Source organism: Mytilus edulis, chromosome 2 (genome assembly GCF_963676685.1).
Source record: "Mytilus edulis chromosome 2, xbMytEdul2.2, whole genome shotgun sequence".
Taxonomy (NCBI): Eukaryota; Metazoa; Mollusca; class Bivalvia; order Mytilida; family Mytilidae; genus Mytilus; species Mytilus edulis.
Genome location: NC_092345.1, coordinates 20,137,578 through 20,157,753, shown reverse-complemented (window position 1 = coordinate 20,157,753; position 20,176 = coordinate 20,137,578). Strand labels below are relative to the sequence as shown.

Sequence of the window (20,176 nt, the reverse complement as noted above, 5' to 3'; positions counted from 1 at the left end):
AAGCCAAAAACTGCATTTTACCCCTATGTTCTATTTTTAGCGGTGGCGGACATCTTGGTTGGTTGACCAGGTCACGCCACACATTTTTTAAACTAGAAACCCCAAAGATGATTGTGGCCAAGTTTGGATTAATTTGGCCCAGTAGTTTCAGAGGAGAAGATTTTTGTAAAAGATTACTTTAATTTACGAAAAATGGTTAAAAATTGACTATAAAGGGCAATAACTCCTAAAAGGGTCAACTGACCATTTTGGTCATGTTGACTTATTTGTAGATCTTACTTTGCTGAACATTATTGCTGTTTACAGTTTATCGCTATCTATAATAGTATTCAAGATAACCAAAAACGGCAAAATTTCTTTAAAAATTACCAATTGGAGGGCAGCAACCCAACAACCAGTTGTCCAATTCATCTGAAAAATTCAGGGCAGATAGATATTGACTTGATTAACAATTTAACTTCTTGTCAGATTTGCTCTAGATGCTTTGGTTTCATAGTTATAAGCCAAAAACTGCATTTTACCCCTATGTTCTATTTTTAGCCGTGGCGGCCATCTTGGTTGAATGGCCAGGTCATCGGACCCATTTTTCAAACTAGATACCCCAATGATGATTGTGGCCAAGTTTGGTTTGATTTGGCCCAGTAGTTTCAGAGGAGAAGATTTTTGTAAAAGTTAACGACGACGGACGACGACGGACGACGGACGACGACGACGGACGCCGGACGCCAAGTGATGAGAAAAGCTCACTTGGCCCTTCGGGCCAGGTGAGCTAAAAAGGACATTAACTACTAGAGGCTCTAAAAAGCCTGTGTCGCTCACCTTGGTCTATGTGCATATTAAACAAAGGACACAAATGGATTCATGACAAAATTGTATTTTGGTGATGGTGATGTGTTTGAAGTTCTTACTTTATTGAACGATTTTGCTTCTTACAATTATATCTATAATGAACTTTGCCCATTAGTAACAGAGAACTATATTTGGTAAAAATTTATATAAATTTACCAAATTACTGAAAATTGTTAAAAATTGACTATAAAGGGCAATAACTCCTTAAGGAGTCAATTGACCATTTAGGTCATGTTGACTTATTTGTAGATCTTACTTTGCTGAACATTATAGCTGTTTACAGTTTATCGCTATCTATAATAGTATTCAAGATAACTAAAAACGGCAAAATTTCTTTAAAAATTACCAATTGGAGGGCAGCAACCCAACAACCAGTTGTCCAATTCATCTGAAAAATTCAGGGCAGATAGATATTGACTTGATTAACTATTTAACTCCATGTCAGATTTGCTCTAAATGCTTTGGTTTCATAGTTATAAGCCAAAAACTGCATTTTACCCCTATGTTCTATTTTTAGTCGTGGCGGCAATCTTGGTTGAATGGCCAGGTCATCGTACACATTTTTCAAACTAGATACCCCAAAGATGATTGTGGCCTAGTAGTTTCAGTGGAGATTTTTGTAAAAGATTACTTTAATTTACGAAAAATGGTTAAAAATTGACTATAAAGGGCAATAACTCCTAAAGGGGTCAACTGACCATTTCGGTCATGTTGACTTATTTGTAGATCTTACTTTGCTGAACATTATTGCTGTTTACAGTCACTATCTCTAATAATATTCAAGATAATAACCAAAAACAGCAAAATTTCCTCAAAATTACCAATTCAGGGGCAGCAACCCAACAACAGATTGTCCGATTCATCTGAAAATTTCAGGGCAGATAGATCTTGACCTGATAAACATTTTTATCCCATGTCAGATTTGCTCTAAATGCTTTGGTTTTTGAGTTATAAGCCAAAAAATGCATTTTACCCCTATGTTCTATTTTTAGCCGTGGCGGCCATCTTGGTTGGTTGACCAGGTCACGCCACACATTTTTTAAACTAGATACCCCAATGATGATTTTGGCCAAGTTTGGTTAAATTTGGCCCAGTAGTTTCAGAGGAGAAGATTTTTGTAAAAGTTAACGACGACGGACGACGACGACGACGGACGCCAAGTGATGAGAAAAGCTCACTTGGCCCTTTGGGCCAGGTGAGCTAAAAATGTATGCTTCTTTCGAAGGCAGATTGTGAGCGTAAATGAACGGTGACCCCATTTTTTTTATTTCATTTTTCTATTAAGTATAAGATAAAAGTTCATTTATAGAAAAATATAGAGAAATCTATATTAAATATAAAAAAATGATTTAGACCCGCGAGCCCCCTTAAGGGCCAGCAGAAGCCCAAGTCAGGGTCCAGAATTTTCTGACTGTGTTTAAGACCTATTGGTGGTCATGGGCTGTTTTTGCTGACATATTTCTCATTTCCATTCTTAATTTTATTCACTCTATATCGTTATTGCAGCAATTAGTCAAACAATTAAGTTTTGGTTTTTTTAAGTTTTCTTCAGATTCTTCCATCTTATTCACCTGACCACCACATCTACTTTTTATTCATAAATAATTATATTACATCAATGTTTGAAGACAGATTTCATGACTCTGGCAGACAACTATCATTATGTGTATAAAGGTTATATCTTATTTCTCAATAAAAAATAATATCCCAGACTGCATCTGATCTCAAACACAATTTTATTGCAGTGCATAATATTAAAATATAACTAACGAAACCATTCAACTTAATTTCAGTATAACTCTTTACAAAATGTGCTTCGTTTAAGAAATAAAAATCCCAATAATACTACAAAATCAAAGTTCAACTTTTGAGGAACAATCTAACATGTACTTTTTCTAAGAGGGTTAGAGCAAACTTCAATTTATTCAGTTGTTATTTCAAGATACAACTAGAGGCTCTAAAGAGCCTGTGTCGCTCACCTTGGTCTATGTGAATATTAAACAAAGGAAGCAGATTGAAAATTGACTACAAAGGTCAATAACTCCTACAGGGGTCAATTGACCATTTCGTTCATGTTGACTTATTTGTAAATCTGACCTTGCTGAACATTATTGCTGTTTACAGTTTACCTTTATCTATAATAATATTCAATATAATAACCAAAAACAGCAAAATTTCCTTAAAATTACCAATTCAGGGGCCGCAACCCAAAAACAGGTTGTTCAATTCATCTGAAAATTTCAGGGCAGATAGATCTTGACCTGATTAACAATTTTACTTCATGTCAAATTTTCTCTAAATTATTTGGTTTTTGAGTTATAAGCCAAAAACTGCATTTTACCCCTATGTTCTATTTTTAGCCGTGGCGGCCATCTTGGTTTGATGGCCAGGTCACCGGACACATTTTTTAAACAAGAAACCCCAAAGATGATTGTGGCCAAGTTTGGATCAATTTGGCACAGCAGTTTCAGAGAAGAAGATTTTAGTAAAAGATATATAAAATTTACGAAAAATGGTTAAAAATTGACTTTAAAGGGCAATAACTCCAAAAGAGGTCAACTGACCATTTTGGTCATGTTGACTTATTTGTAAATCTGACCTTGATGAACATTATTGCTGTTTACAGTTTACCTATATCTATAATAATATTCAATATAATAACCAAAAACAGCAAAATTTCCTTAAAATTACCAATTCAGGGGCCGCAACCCAAAAACAGGTTGTCCAATTCATCTGAAAATTTCAGGGCAGATAGATCTTCACCTGATTAACAATTTTACCCAATGTCAGATTTGCTCTAAATGCTTTGGTTTTTGAGTTATAAGCCAAAAACTGCATTTTACCCCTATGTTCTATTTATAGCCATGGCGTTCATCTTGGTTAGTTGGCGGGGTCACCGGACACAATTTTTAAACTAGATACCCAAATGATGATTGTGGCCAAGTTTCAAATAATTTGGCCCAGCAGTTTAAGAGGAGAAGATTTTTCTAAAAGATTACTAAGATTTACGAAAAATGGTTAAAAATTAACTATAAAGGGCAATAACTCCTAAAGTGGTCAACTGATCATTTTGGTCATGTTGACTTATTTGTAGATCTTACTTTGCTGAACATTATTGCTTTTTACAGTTTATCTCTATCTAAAATAATATTCAAGATAATAACCAAAAACAACAAAATTTCCTTAAAATTACCAATTCAGGGGCAGCAACCTAACAACGGAATGTCAGATTCATCTGAAAATTTCAGAGCAGATAGATCTTAACCTGATTAACAATATTACCCCATGTCAGATTTGCCCTAAATGCTTTGGTTTTTGAGTTATAAGCCAAAAACTGCATTTTACCCCCTATGTTCTATTTATAGCCATGGCGGCCATCTTGGTTAGTTGGCGGGGTCACCGGACACAATTTTTAAACTAGATACCCCAATGATGATTGTGGCCAAGTTTGGTTACATTTAGCCTAGTAGTTTCAGAGGAGAAGATTTTTGTAAAAGTTAACGCCGGACGCAGGACGACGACGGACGACGACGACGACGGACGCCGGACGCCAAGTGATGAGAAAAGCTCACTTGGCCCTTTGGGCCAGGTGAGCTAATAAAAAGTGTTTTTACCTTAGTTTCAATCATAACAGGAAAGTACTGATTTATAAATCTTGTGAGGATTTCTCTACATAAGGACATAAATCCAGTCAGACTTCCTTTCTTTGTCAGTTCACTGTCTAAACTAGCCTAAAATATAAAACATGATTTTTATAGCATTTAAATGACCATGATGCATTTGTACAGTCAAATCAGGATAATTCATCACTAGGCTATCAAACAAATCATACAACAATTAATGAAAAATCAAACTTTGCATTAAGTTTTTGTTTCAATGTCTTAAAAATGACAATATCACAATTGTTCAACTCTATGCTCTAAACAGTAAGATAAAGTTTGGTATCATATTGGATCTGAAGTTTCATGATGATATGGATGGTGATAAATTGCTGCTTTATGTCAGAAATTTTCGTGTATTTCTTTGTTGCAGTTGAACCACAAAATTAAATGCTCAACACATGACATATTTTCTATAGGATTGTACAGAGAGCTCGGCAAAAATATCCATGGATATGGAACCCACAGTATTCATCATAAGAACATGTTCAGGTAAAATGAATATTTACCCTGCTTTGTAAAGACCGTCACAATTAGCTGGTTTTAAAAGTAATTGTTCACAGTGAAGTGGGCAGGAAGACATGTAACCCTACCCCACCAAGTGAGCTAAAAAGAGATAGATGTATTAGTCAGTGCATGTATACCTCTCCCGTAGTCTGTAGGCCTATTACAACACAGCAACCTGCCTCTAATGATTCCTTGGTCTCTTTAATAATGGTTGGTACCTTCATACCCATGCTGAAATATTAAATTATAAAATTGTTTGACTTACAACTCTGACATTTCATGCTTAATTTTTTAAGCAAGAATATGTATTTATAGAAACAACAAGTCCAGTTTGCATTTACACTTTTCTATGTTCATTGAAAATATTGGTAAAATCCCTAATTTAGCTGGTATTTGAAACATTTCATAATGAAAATATGTACTAAGTTTCTAGCCTGAAAGAGGACAGACAGATGCAGTAAAAACACAAGAACACAACATTTCGTGCTCTGAAAATCATATGGTTTCTAATTTATAAAATTGAGAATGGACAACAACAGAAGGTCACCAATAGGTCTTCAATGCAGCGAGAAATTCCTGCACCCAGAGGCGTCCTCCAGCTGGCCCCTAAACAAATATATATATACTAGTACAGTGATAATGGACGTACACCTTATAATGCAAAACTTAAAATACTAGTACAGAATATTACCTTGCTTCAAAGACTAAAGCTCTTTAAAGGTACCAAAATCACAGATGTCAACAACATCAAAGTTTTCCTAATAATTGTTTCCAATAACTCACAAAATCAAAGAGCTTGATAGCAGCTATGGGTCAATGTGGTATTTATAACTGCATAAATTATAATAGATGCACTCAAATGTTGATGATGATGAATGGCTGCTAAACATCCAGCAGCAAATCAATATGCATATTCAGGACGAGAACATGTAATATGAAAATTTACCCTTCCTTGTACTAGACCGACACTCTGAGCCAGAATTGAAAGTGCTAGTTTACAAGGTAACAGTCTGTAGGAAGACAAGTTACATTACCAGGACACATTATCTTGACTATGAGCTGACCAATTTTTGCTGTCACTCCTTAAAGCCCTGTGCTTAGCGGAGAAGCAGCTAATATCAATTTAAAGTCTTTCTTTAATCATGCCACGGTTAGAACACATGAACTCCTACACTTGAGGCGAACATGCTACCACAAAACTTCTGAGGCAGTATAATGTTCCAATCAAAGTTACTTTAAACAAGAGGCTCTCAAGAGCCTGAATCGCTCACCTTAATTTTTTTGGTTAAATCTCTCATCAATGATTATTTTGGCTTTTCAATTTATTTAAATGTTCTTTGAATCGTCCTATTTTCTTCAAAAGCAAAAAAAAAATCATTTTCTCCTATGTTCTATTTTAGCCATTGGAGCTATGTTTCTGACATACAAGGAAATGAAATATAAAATTTATACTAGATACTCTGAAACTCATTTAGCCTAAGTTTGGCTGAAATTGATACAGCAGTTTCAAAGGAGAAGATTTTTTAAAGTAAGTCAACATGATGAACAAATTGTGAAAAAAGTCTTTAAAGGGCAATAACTCCTTAAAGGGTCAATTGACAATTTTGGTCAAATTGACTTATTTGTAGATCTTACTTTGCTTAACATTTTTGCTATTAACAGTTTATCTGTATCTATAATAATATTCAAGATAATAACCAACCAGGTGCTCCGCAAGGTGCAGCTTTATACGACCGCAGAGGTCGAACCCTGAACAGTTGGGGCAAGTATGGACAAAACATTCAAGCGTGATACAGCTCTGAATTTGGATTGTGATAAAATTTTTGACATTACATGGTTTTTTTTTACACAAAACAAATGTCAAGATTTTACAAATCAATTAAAGATTTCTTCTTCAAACTTTTTAAATCTAAAATTAAATAGTTGACACAGCATAGGTTTCTGACACAGAATGAATGTGGTCAAATGAACTTAAAAGTTTTTTTTTGCCTTTGAGCAATTCACTATGCTGTTGAATATTAATCCTCTCAAAAAAATGTTTGAAGAAATTTTCTTTTTATTTATGAAATCTGAAATGAGAAAAATTTAAACCCCCCCCCCTTTTTTTTCCACATCCCCGTTTCCCTTTTTCCAAAACTGATATCAATTCAAATTTCTAATGGAGTTTGCAACAATAACTACTCTTTTAAATACATCATAAAATATTAAAATGTAAAATAAAGTGCTTGTTATCACTGAATGGTAAAGATTGGTTGGTAGTAAAAGTGAATATACATTGTTTATTGTATAAAACAATAAAAAAAACTTCATCAGCAACATTTTATATTGGCAAATTTCCAATGAAGTTATTTACATAAAGTTATTGGCAAATAAAAATAGAAAATGACATCATAGTCATGTCTGGTAAATGTCCAACATACATTATCTAAAAACATTTTAGATAAGATAAGGAAAAAAAGCTTCATCAGCAACATTTTATATTGGCAAATTCCCAATGAAGTTATTTACATAAAGTTATTGGCAAATAAAAATAGAAAATGACATCATAGTCATGTCTGGCAAATTTCCAACATATATTATCAACTACTATTCTATACAAAGAAAGATAACTCCAATTGAAAATTAATTGCTATTGCACAATATTGTGCAATTAGATATTTCTTGCTATTGTGCAATACTGTGCAATTGAAAATTTCTTGCTATTGCACAATACTTGATATGGAATCCTGATTTGGACCAACTTGAAAACTGGGCCCATAATCAAAAATCAAAGTACATATTTAGATAAAGCATATCAAATAAGCCCAAGAATTTAATTTTTGTTAAAATCAAACTTAGTTTAATTTTGGACCCTTTGGACCTTAATGTAGACCAATTTGAAAACTGGACCAAAAATTAAGAATCTACATACACAGTTAGATTTGGCATATCAAAGAACCCATTTATTCAATTTTTGATGAAATCAAACAAAGTTTAATTTTGGACCCCCATTTAGACCAACTTGAAAATTAGGCCAATAATTAAAAATCTAAGTACATTTTTAAATTCAGCATATCAAAGAACCCCAAGGATTCAATTTTTGTTAAAATCAAACTAAGTTTAATTTTGGACCCTTTGGACCTTAATGTAGACCAATTTGAAAACGGGACCAAAAATTAAGAATCTACATACACAGTTAGATTCGGCATATCAAAGAACCCCAATTATTCAATTTTTGATAAAATCAAACAAAGTTTAAATCTGGACCATTTGGGCCCTTTATTCCTAAACTGTTGGGACCAAAACTCCCAAAATCAATACCAACCTTCCTTTTATGGTCATAAACCTTGTGTTTAAATTTCATAGATTTCTATTTACTTATACTAAAGTTATGGTGCGAAAACCAAAAAAAATGCTTATTTGGGTCCCTTTTTGGCCCCTAATTCCTAAACTGTTGGGACCTAAACTCCCAAAATCAATACCAACCTTCCTTTTGTGGTCATAAACATTGTGTTTAAATTTCATTGATTTCTATTTACTTAAACTAAAGTTATTGTGCGAAAACCAAGAATAATGCTTATTTGGGCCCTTTTTTGGCCCCTAATTCCTAAACTGTTGGAACCAAAACTCCCAAAATCAATCCCAACCTTTCTTTTGTGGTCATAAACCTTATGTCAAAATTTTATAGATTTCTATTTACTTAAACTAAAGTTATTGTGCGAAAACCAAGAATAATGCTTATTTGGGCCCTTTTTTGGCCCCTAATTCCTAAAATGTTGGGACTAAAACTCCCAAAATCAATCCCAACCTTCCTTTTGTAGTCATAAACCTTGTGTTAAAATTTCATAGATTTTTATTCACTTTTACTAAAGTTAGAGTGCGAAAACTAAAAGTATTCGGACGACGACGACGCCAACGTGATAGCAATATACGACGAAAAATTTTTCAAATTTTGCGGTCGTATTAAAACTGCAAAATTTCTTTAAAATCATCAATTCAGGGGCATTATACCTGAAAAACCAGTTACCCAATTCGGCTGAAAATTTCAGGACAGGTAGACCTTGACCTAATAAATACTTTAACTTCTTGTCTTATTTGCTCTAAATGTTGGAGTTTTTGAGATATAAGCCAAAAACTGCATTTTACCCTGTGTTCTATTTTTAGCCATGACGGCCATGTTTTTTGACGAAATAAAAAATAAAGCACAAACTTTATTTTATACACCCTACTGATCATTCAGTTGAAGTTTGGTTGAATTTGGTTTAGTAGTTTTAGAGGATAAGATTTTTTAAAGTTAGCAAATATGATGAACAAATTGTGAAAAATTGTCATTAAAGGACAAAAACCCCTTAAGGGGTCAATTGACCATTTTGGTCATATTAACTTATTTGTAGATCTTACTTTGCTGATCATTTTTGCTGTTTACAGTTTATCTTTATCTATAATAATATTCAAGATAATGACCAAAAACTGCAAAATTTCCTTAAAATTACCAATTAAGTGGCAGCAACCCAACAATGGTTTGTTTGATTCATCTGAAAATTTCAGAGCTGATAGATCTTGACCTAATGAACATTTTTAACCCATGTCAGATTTGCTCTAAATGCTTTCGTTTTTGAGATATAAGCCAAAAACTGCATTTGACCCCTATGTTCTATTTTAAGTAACGGCGGCCATGTTTTTTGACGGATCAAAAATCGAAGCACACACTTTGTGCAGGATAATCTAAGGAACAATCATGCTAAGTTTCATCCAAATCCATTCAGTAGTTTCAGAGGAGAAGATTTTATAAAGTTAGCAAATGTGATGAACAAATTGTGAAAAATTGTCATTAAAGGACAATAACCCCTTAAGGGGTCAATTGACAATTTTGGTCATATTAACTTATTTGTAGATCTTACTTTGCTGTGATCATTTTTGCTGTTTACAGTTTATCTTTATCTATAATAATATTCAAGATAATGACCAAAAACTGCAAAATTTCCTTAAAATTACCAATTAAGTGGCAGCAACCCAACAATGGTTTGTTTGATTCATCTGAAAATTTCAGGGCTGATAGATCTTGACCTAATGAACATTTTTAACCCATGTCAGATTTGCTCTAAATGCTTTCGTTTTTGAGATATAAGCCAAAAACTGCATTTGACCGCTATGTTCTATTTTAAGTAACGGCGGCCATGTTTTTTGACGGATCAAAAATCAAGCACACACTTTGTGCAGGATAATCTAAGGAACAATCATGCTAAGTTTCATTCAAATCCATTCAGTAGTTTCAGAGGAGAAGATGTTTGAAAAATTGTTAACGACGACAGACGACGACGACGACGACTTCGACGACGACGGACGCCAAGTGATGAGAAAAGCTCACATGGCCTTTTAGGCCAGGTGAGCTAAAAATCACTTAGTGTTCTTCAGCAAAATATATGAACTTTTGTTTACATACAATAAAGTACACTTACCAAAGTTGCTTGAAAAATCTTTGATGAGAAGACCAATATTGTACCCATAATCTTTGGTTACTACTTTGACATCTCCTGCTGGCACTAGTTAGAGCCTTCCATAATTCGTTCCTGTAAAGATAAAAGTACTTTTAATGCTATAGATTTTAAAACAAAAGAAAGACCATCAGAGTAACAGCTAATCATTTGCATGGTATGGCATAACCTGGTGAAGCTTAGTGCAATATATGATAGCATCTTCAAATGATGGTTTGTTGATAATATCAACAAACCATCATTTGAAGATGCTGAGAAAACAAGAAAAACTGTGAGCTACTGCTCCCTGGTGATACCCCCGCCGAAATATTACGGTAAACAGGAAGTTGTTGAGTAATGTATCTGAAAATGTAACACACAGTATAACTGACTTTTATAAACCCTAAAAATCCAATTTCAGAAATCCTTGTAAAGTAGTTCCTGAGAAAAATGTGACGAAAATACTCATGGGACGGACGGATGGATGGACAGACAGAGGTAAAACAGTATACCACCCCCCTTTTTTTAAAGTGGGGGGTATAAGTTGTAAATAAAATTTCATATTTGTCCATGGTATTTTCAAAACATAAGATTTTAGCAAACAGTAAGAAGAACATTGTAAAACTTGAAAAAAAAACGTCACACCATATGATGTTGTTACCATATATCAACAAGTTATAACTTGTGGTTGCTGATTGATTGGTGTTGAATGCCAATCAATACACTATTGAGCTATTTCAGGGGGTGTCAGTTTCTAGTGGAGGAGGACACCGACATTTGGTAGGAACACTGACAATGCTTAATACAAGACTGCACAATTAGCTGGAATTTATAATATGCTTGTTCACAAGTCAAGTGTATAATCACAAACAGGGTTCAAACTGACAACCTGAGAGTTGACTGTCTAGTAATTACAGTTGTTGAACTACTTAGACCACTCCACAACTGTGGTTGCTGACAAATGTGACAGAAATGTGTAACAGATGAACAGAGGTAAACCACTATCACAACCTCCATTGGGTGAGGAGCTGCAGAGGTAAAACAGTTAAGTAAAGTTACATTCAATATACTTATCATATCAAATGAGAACCTATGACAAAAAATTACATCTCTGATTTTTAGACTGTGAATGTGCAAAATTTAACATCCAAGTATTGGTGAACTGGTGAAAGCACTTTTTTAATAATAACTTTTGCAATACGAAGAAAGAAATTTCGCCTGCATTTAAAACATTTGTTATCTACCCTTCTAGTCTGAGTCAAAAGAAATTGTTTATTCCTTAAGAATCTGTTTGTAAGCAGCAATAATCCATTGTTAATCTTACCACACTTTAGCTGCTACATCATAGATGTTCTTCTGTTCTGTGGTCAGTGGTGCTTCTATTGTCACAAACTACACAAAAAAATAACATTTTTTTTTTAATTTCTTAAGTAAAACATATAGATATTAAAGACTGAAAAGTATGATTATTTCTGCAGCCAGAGCTTCACTAAAAAGCTTTTAAACATCAATAATGTTCATTTCAACTATTTGTTTAATTATTGAGTCTTCTACTTAATATCAAATAATACCAAGTAGTTCCAAAGAACCAATGGTTTAACATGTCATGTGTCTGTATTGCATTGAAGTAAAACGACAGTAAGCAAAAATGTGATGGCACGTTCTTTGGTGTATTGCCCTGAAAGCAGTTCTAAAGAACCAATGTTTTAACATGTCTTGTGTCTGTATTGCATTGAAATAACTAGAGGCTCTAAAGAGCCTGTGTCGCTCACCTTGGTCTATGTGAATATTAAACAAAGGAAGCAGATGGATTCGTGACAAAATTGTGTTTTGGTGATGGTGATGTGTTTGTACATCTTACTTTACTAAACAGTCTTGCTGCTTACAATTATCTCTATCTATAATGAACTTGGCCCAGTAGTTTCAGTGGAAAATGTTAATAAAAATTTACAAATTTTATGAAAATTGTAAAAATTGACTATAAAGGACAATAACTCCTTAGGGGGTCAATTGACCATTTCGGTCATGTTGACTTATTTGTTAATCTTACTTTGCTGTACATTATTACTGTTTACAGTTTATCTCTATCTATAATATTATTCAAGATAATAACCCAAAACAGCAAAATTTCCTTAAAATTACCGATTCAGGGGCAGCAACCCAACAACGGGTTGTCCGATTCATCTGAAAATTTCAGGGCAGACAGATCTTGACCTGATAAATAAGTTTACTACGTGTCAGATTGGATCTAAATTCTTTGGTTTTTGAGTTGTAAGCCAAAAACTGCATTTTATCCCTATGTTCTATTTTTAGCCATGGCGGCCGTCTTGGTTGGTTGGGCGGGTCACCGGACACATTTTTAAAACTAGATACCCCAATGATGATTGTGGCCAAGTTTGGTTTAATTTGGCCCAGTAGTTTCAGAGGAGAAGATTTTTGTAAAAGTTAATGACGCCGGACGACGCCAGATGCCGGGAACAAAGGGATGGGAAAAGCTCACTTGGCCCTTTGGGCCAGGTGAGCTAAAAATGAAGTAAGAAGAAGGTGATAGTACATTCTTGGGTGTATTTGCCCCTGTAGATTCACTGAAAACATGAACATGTGTCTTTAAGACACAATGCCCTAATTACACTATCATTCAGTGAACCACAAAATCTATAGCTTTCAAAATATTGTTTTTTCTTCAGTGGATTGAAATGTTACCTCAGCCTGCTTGTAACTTAGTCCTCTGGAGATATACATTCCTGACATCTTCATCTCCATTGCCAGCATCTCCGCCATACCAAGACCTTTCTTGTGTACCGTGTCCAGGAACCCTTCAAATGTCTTAAATGGTGCTCCCTCTCCCCATAATCCAAGTCTCTCCATAAATGCCTGAAACACATTTGTTTAATAAACAACACAATTGATAGGTGAAATTAAATTAATCAAGAATTTAAAATTGATACTTTAACACAGAAGAGCATTAGATAAGGATCAAATTAAGCTAAAAATATTGATAGGTCATGGAGCTCCTTTTAGAGATAATTGATTTTTAAAATAGTGCAGGAAAAGGCTGACCCTGACTTTTACTTATACATGTATTTGCATTAATATTATTTGGGTCTCAAATCAAAACAAAGAAAATCAAGAATCTGCTTAAATTTTGGTAAATTAACCTTTATCAGCTATAAGTCTTATTTGAAAAGATAAATGGGTGTTATGAGGCAATATATTTTACATGGTATCATAGGGAAAAACACCAAAGAGTCTAAACATCTGCATAACATACTCTAAACTAACTTATTTTCACAGATAATTTGTTTCGCGTTTTACCCTTTCTTGAACACTTCGCGGCTATATAATTTCATGATTTTCTGATTTACTTGATGAAGTTTAATAAGGAAATATCAAGTTTTACTTATTCGCAACAATTTATATAAGCGTTATTTTTCTAATCGCTAAAATAAATCACTCGCAAAAATATATTGGTTTCCAGTACCAGGCTTAAGCCTGTACAGCTAAATGTGCATAATTGGTTTTCCTGTTTGAACTGTTTTATACTAGTAATTTTGGGGCCTTTCATAACTTGCTGTTCTGTGTGAGTCAAGGCTGTACTTTGACCTATAGTTAACTGTTTACATATTATGACTTAGATGGAGAGTTGTCTCATTGGCACTCATACCACATCTTCTTATATATATAAATTCTATAATATACTAAGTACAGTACCATATTTTTAACATCTGTGACACCAGTAGCACTACAGTATAAAACTCTGGCTTTAGGGAGTAGCCTATAAAAAGAAAGGATATCCTTATAAAACACAGACTAAAGTGAGTACTGTGGATTCATTTATTTTCATGGGTACAAATTTTTGTGGATTAAGCAAACCTTGCATTGTCAATGATATGTAATTTCATGGTTTTGTCAAAGTCTGCAGGCAAGCCTATAGGAAATTTTTGTCATTTGTTAAACATTTAATTTTGTGGTTCACATGTACCCATAAAATCCATGAAAATTGATATTCAACGAACAATAATGAATCCACAGTATTTAGCTTAATCATATCTTAAGGTTCAGTGTTTACTGCTGACATATCAAAACACTTTAGTCGTCATATATGCAAAAACCAAATACTATGGATCGCCACTACTATTTTCCACAGTAATGATGTTGTTAGATTGGCTGAATTAAGTGGTTTGGATAAACATTGCAGAATTGTAACTCTCAATCCGACTTGTTAAATCTATGTCATATCTTGTAAATATAGCTTTGTGTAGAATTTCCTAAAATCGCAACAAGTAAAACAAGTAAGGGTAAAATCTAGTGAGAAATTCATAAGAGGATAAGAATAGATAAATAGCTGTTATCTTCAGTAGCAAATGAAATGCATATTCAGGATGAGAATGTGATATAAGTATAAGCCTACTTTTTACTAGACAGAAACGAATTTTAAACGTGCTAAAGTTCAAAGGTAATGGTTCCCTGGAAGATATGTCTGCCTACTCTGACATATTATTCTGACTCCAACTCTATCAGTCTTTGTTCTAACTCTTGAATACCCCAAGGGTGACTGGGGTATAGAAATATGGTCACTTGGTCTTCTCCCGACCGGCAGTAAAACGCTTGCCGAAGTGGGGCGTCCGTTTGGCTGTGCGGGATGTATCAAGTTTGAAGTCACGTCTGGTCAGAAGGGGGACGTTAAATCCGATGCCTCGTGTAAAGAGAGTGCCATGCTCTTTGCACGTTAAGAACCCTTGCAACAACTCTCTGAGGGGTCCGTAGGTGGCCTGTTGCAAGGCAAAATTTCTGTCTCTATCCAATATACCCTCATCTTCCAGTGGCAGTCCAAGTTTCCCCGACCATCATCCTCTATTATAACAAACCTACCTATTGTGTTTATTGTTAACTTGTTCTCGTCCTGAATATGCATGAAATATTTGCCACTGGACTTTAAGCAACCAACAATCAATCAATCTCTTGAATGCTGTGGCCTTAGAAGCAGCCAATACCAAATTTCTCTTCATTGGTTTGACCCGACAGGGGTAGGATGATAATAGAACATATCTTTGAGAATAAGTAAAGACAGAAACCTGTTGAGATCTATACCTCATTTTTAACAGTTATTCAAAATTTGGGAGATTTTGCATGTAACTTAGTCATTCAGAAATATAATCTAAAAATGGAGAGAAAAAAATTAGACAAGACAGTTATATTGCTTATAGTATATGTTTTCATTTTAAGATTTTTAATGCATGAGGGCCATTAAGTATACAGCTTAAATTATTATTATTTATTATTATTATTATACAGTATTTATAACAGCGCATTATATAATAACAAAAACTAGATATCATTGAGATGGGAGCCATCTCTGTGGGCCCCGCTGTGAATAATGTGCATTAAAAAATTGTATCGTTACCATAGGACATGGGTTTGTCAACTGAAATCAAAGTTTTTGACCTTGACCTTTGACCTAGGAAGTTGTAAATAAATTATGACACACTTTTTGGTGTTGGTTTATAAACATGTCAAGTATAAACTTTGAAATGATAACGGTTCTGAAGATATAGAGCGGACACGATCTTTACCATAGGACATGGGGTTGTCAACTGAAACCAAAGTTTTTGACCTTGACCTTTGACCTAGGAAGTTGCACATAAATTATGACACACCCTTTGGTGTTGGTTTATATACATGTCAAGTATAAACTTTGAAATGATAACGGTTCTGAAGATATAGAGCGGACACGATCTTTACCATAGGACATGGGGTTGTCAACTGAAACCAAAGTTTTTGACCTTGACCTTTGACCTAGGAAGTGGTACATAAATTATGACATACCCTCTGATATTGGTTTATATACATTTCAGGTATAAACTTTAAAATGATAACGGTTCTCAAGATATAGAGCGGACACAATCTTTACCATAGGACATGGGGTTGTCAACTGAAACCAAAGTTTTTGACCTTGAACTTTGCCCTAGGCAGTCGTTCATAAATTATGACACATCCTCTGGTGTTGGTTCATATACATGTCAAGTATAAACTTTGAAATCATAACGGTTCTCAAGATATAGAGTGGACACGATCTTCACCTCAGGACACAGGGTTGTCAACTGAAACCAAAGTTTTTTTTACCTTAACCTTTGACCTAGGAAGTTGTACATACATCATGACACGCCCTCTGGTGGTAAATAAACATGTAAAGTATAAAGTATGAAATCATAATGGTTCTCAAGATATGGAGCGGACACAAAGTTAAAGTGTTACGGACGGACAGACTGATCACTATAGGGCGACCCGCCTAAAGGCGAGGCCTTAATTACCCTAAGCGCTTTACAACATATTCATACACATATATAAGTATTTACAATAAAATATGAAAGCCCATCTTACAAGTCCTAAAACAAACATATTTAAAATAAATGGCATAAAAAACTATACTATTTAATTTACTGATCAACATAAAATAAGGGAGACATTGAACCCGTACAAATAAAAATAAGTGAAAAATATTTGCATAAAAATTCAAAAAAATATTTGCTTAATATTTCAAAAATTACAGTGATATAAAATATTTTAAAAACTATGAAAAAGCATGTCTGAATAAATGAGTTTTCAGGTGTTTCGCATATCACTTGGTAAATCATTCCATAGAACGGCTGCTGCTTTGTCGAATCTCCTCTCCCCATATGTTTTAGTTCTCACACATGGTGTTGTTAAAATCATGGCATTTTCTGATCTGAGTGTTGGCATTGGTTTATATATATTAACCGAGTTCTTGTAGGTAGAGCGGTGCCTCCTCGTGCAAAGCCTTGTACACATAGACGAGGAGTTTATATTGGCATCGGTATGTTACAAGGAGCCAATGTAGAGACTTTAGGATTGGCATTATGTGGTCGTATTTCCTCCTCCTTGTAATGACCCTGGCTGCAGTGTTTTGAACTCGCTGTAATCTTTGAATTGTGGTTAATGGGAGTCCATACAGCAATGCGTTCCCATAATCCTAACGAGAGGTTACAAGGGAGCATACTAATGTTTTGCATGCTTCTTCGGTAATAAATCATGTAAATGGACGAATTCGTCAAATGTTTCTTATCTGATGAAAACATGATTTTGAAACAGCGCTAATTTGTTTGTCCATTGCCAAAGTTTTCTCAAAATAAATGCCTAGGTTTTATACGCACTCAGTATCACTGACAACATTTCCACCAAAATTAAGATGCAAGTCTGAGAGGTTCTTCACTCGGTTTTTTTAAGCAAACACTATCAGCTTCGTTTTGTCCTCGTTTAATTTTAGCAGATTCGAGCACATCCACTTGCTGATGTCAGTTACGCAAGCCTCTAGTTGCTTGGATATATTTGTCCAATTATCAAGTGGATTAAACACGAGATAAACTTGAGTGTCGTCTGCATAACAGTGATAGCACATATTATGTCGTTTACATATTTCGCCAATTGGTCTTGCGAAAATACAATAAAGTTTTGGTCCCAAGACCAATCCTTGAGGAACACCAAATAGGAGACGAATCTCATCAGAAAGAACAGAACCAATAGCAATTTGCTGAGTCTTCATCTTGAGATATGACTTCAACCAACTGAGTGTTGTACCGGTTCTCCCACAATAGTATTCCATCTGCTTTATGTGAATAGGATGATCGATAACATCGAAAGCAGCCGATAGGTCTAGCATTAGTAAAACGGCACAAGAGTCGATATCAAGTGCAACAGTGATGTCATGATGCACACGAAGTAATGCTGTCTCGGTCAAATAACACGCACGTTAGGCTGATTGTACATGGTCGTGAAGAGAGTTTGACGTATGATGGTTTTCAAGGCGAGTCTCAACGACTTTTTCGACCACTTTGGATACAAATGGAAGATTAGAGACTTGTCGATAATTTTTCAATACGTCTTTGTCTAGACCAACCTTTTTCAAGAATGGTCGGACAACTGCCTCCTTGAAAGATGATGGTACACAACATTGTTCCAGTGACAAGTTCCACTACTTGGTGATGCCGGTAGCTAAACTGTTTAGACACGGTTTTAATATATTTGTCGGAAGAGGATATAATTCGCATGATTTGGTTGGAGCTTTCAAAATAATTTTACGTATTTCCTCTACAGATGCAGGTGTAAAGAAGGTTAGTGGTTGGCCTTTGAATTTTAAATTGTATTTAAATTCTTCTTTATCATAGGCAGACGATTCATTCACTTAACATAAATTGGTCCTTATTGTTTTGATTTTTCCGAGGAAAAAGTTCCCGAATCTATTTGATAGTTCAATTTCACTGTGGTGTGATGGGAAAATCACCTGGTTTGTGTTTCCCATTAGGCCGTTTGTGAGCTTTAGCAGTTTCTTTTGATTGTGTCCAACTACAGAAATTTTATTTGAATAATAGTCCATCTTGCATTTGAAGAGCAGTTTACTTGTCCTGGAACAATGTTCTTTATAAATATGTTTATGAACTTCGAGCTTTGTTTTTCGCATTTGTCGCTCAGCTTTGCGGCGTTCTCGCCTTGCAACATGCAACTCATCAGTGTACCACTCTGTGTTTGGTTGCTGAGTGATCACTTTTGATTGTTCTGGAGCATGCCTGTCAAGGAGAGTTTGCAGCACCGAGTCGTACGAAGCAACACAATGTTCAACCGAAGTATTTTGGTCATTTAGGATAAGTGAATTGTTTATATCCTTCTCGAAATTTTCAATGTTTATTTCTTTGAACTTCCGAAAAACTCACGGACTTTCTTTGTTTTGGTGGTTTCGTGATATTAAGTTCACAAAGCACTGTGAAATGATCTAGCATGGAAATGCCTTTGTCATCACAGATTTGCAGATCCTCAATTGACAGTACTCGAGCAAGAAACTATTCTCCCTACATATGATAACGTCGAGTGTGTGTCCACGGATATGTTTATCGCCAACAACGTGTTGTACGAGACCATGGTTGCTAATTGTTTCTTCAAATTTACGGTGTCACAAATATCTTATCATCGAGATGGAAATTTAAGTCTCCTGTCAGAATGATTTCTTCGGGAATTTTGACAGTGAAGTCAAGGAAATCTGACCACTCCTCAAAAAATGTTGAATTCTTTAGTTGATTTTTCCGAGACAGAACATACAATGAAATATAACAATCTAGTGCTAGCCAATACCTACCTCTGTATAGTGGCCACAGACAAAGCTACTTTGGTACTGTTCTGTTCTTTTCCCTGTCATTAAATCAAAATAAAAAATTAATTTGATAAAGCTCAATCATGGTAGATACACTATACTTAATCATGAAAATCAGTCATCAAATACTAAAATTGAGATGAGAATCAGGAATGTGTCAAAGAGACAACCCGACTAATGAGCAGAAAACAGTCAATGCTAACTATGGGTCTTCAAAACAGTAAGAAATTCTTGCAACTAGAGGCTAGCTTTAGCTGGAGTTCTAGAACACATTCCAGAAATGATTAAAGAACCTTAGTGAGCACGCTCACATACCCCACGTCCCCACATTGTCATTGGAGAAATTAAATAAGTATAAGAAAAAAAAATTGTATAAGAAAAAATACTGAATAATAAATTCCTGTCAATATACACATCTACATAATATGTCCTTATTATCTACAAAATTTCATGAAATTCTGTTGTGTGTTTTGAGATGAGTTGAGATGACAAACTGTTGCAGAAGTACATTAAAGTAAATAAGTTCAAAGGGGCGTAACTCCTAGAAA

At 34.6% G+C, this 20,176-nt stretch overlaps 1 protein-coding gene across 3 annotated transcripts in view; it reads right to left on the bottom strand.

The window, feature by feature from the left end:
* LOC139511675 (protein strawberry notch homolog 1-like) overlaps positions 1-20,176 on the bottom strand; it is a 69,779-nt gene that overhangs the window by 35,546 nt on the left and 14,057 nt on the right. For all 3 annotated transcript variants that reach the window (XM_071298679.1, XM_071298678.1, XM_071298680.1), the window contains exons 10-16: positions 19,614-19,666; positions 14,180-14,243; positions 13,172-13,342; positions 11,793-11,860; positions 10,454-10,564; positions 5,153-5,246; positions 4,464-4,580 (exon numbers count right to left, since the gene is read on the bottom strand). In XM_071298679.1, coding sequence (XP_071154780.1) covers positions 4,464-4,580; positions 5,153-5,246; positions 10,454-10,564; positions 11,793-11,860; positions 13,172-13,342; positions 14,180-14,243; positions 19,614-19,666 — 678 coding nt within the window. The remainder of the gene's footprint in view (positions 1-4,463; positions 4,581-5,152; positions 5,247-10,453; positions 10,565-11,792; positions 11,861-13,171; positions 13,343-14,179; positions 14,244-19,613; positions 19,667-20,176) is intronic.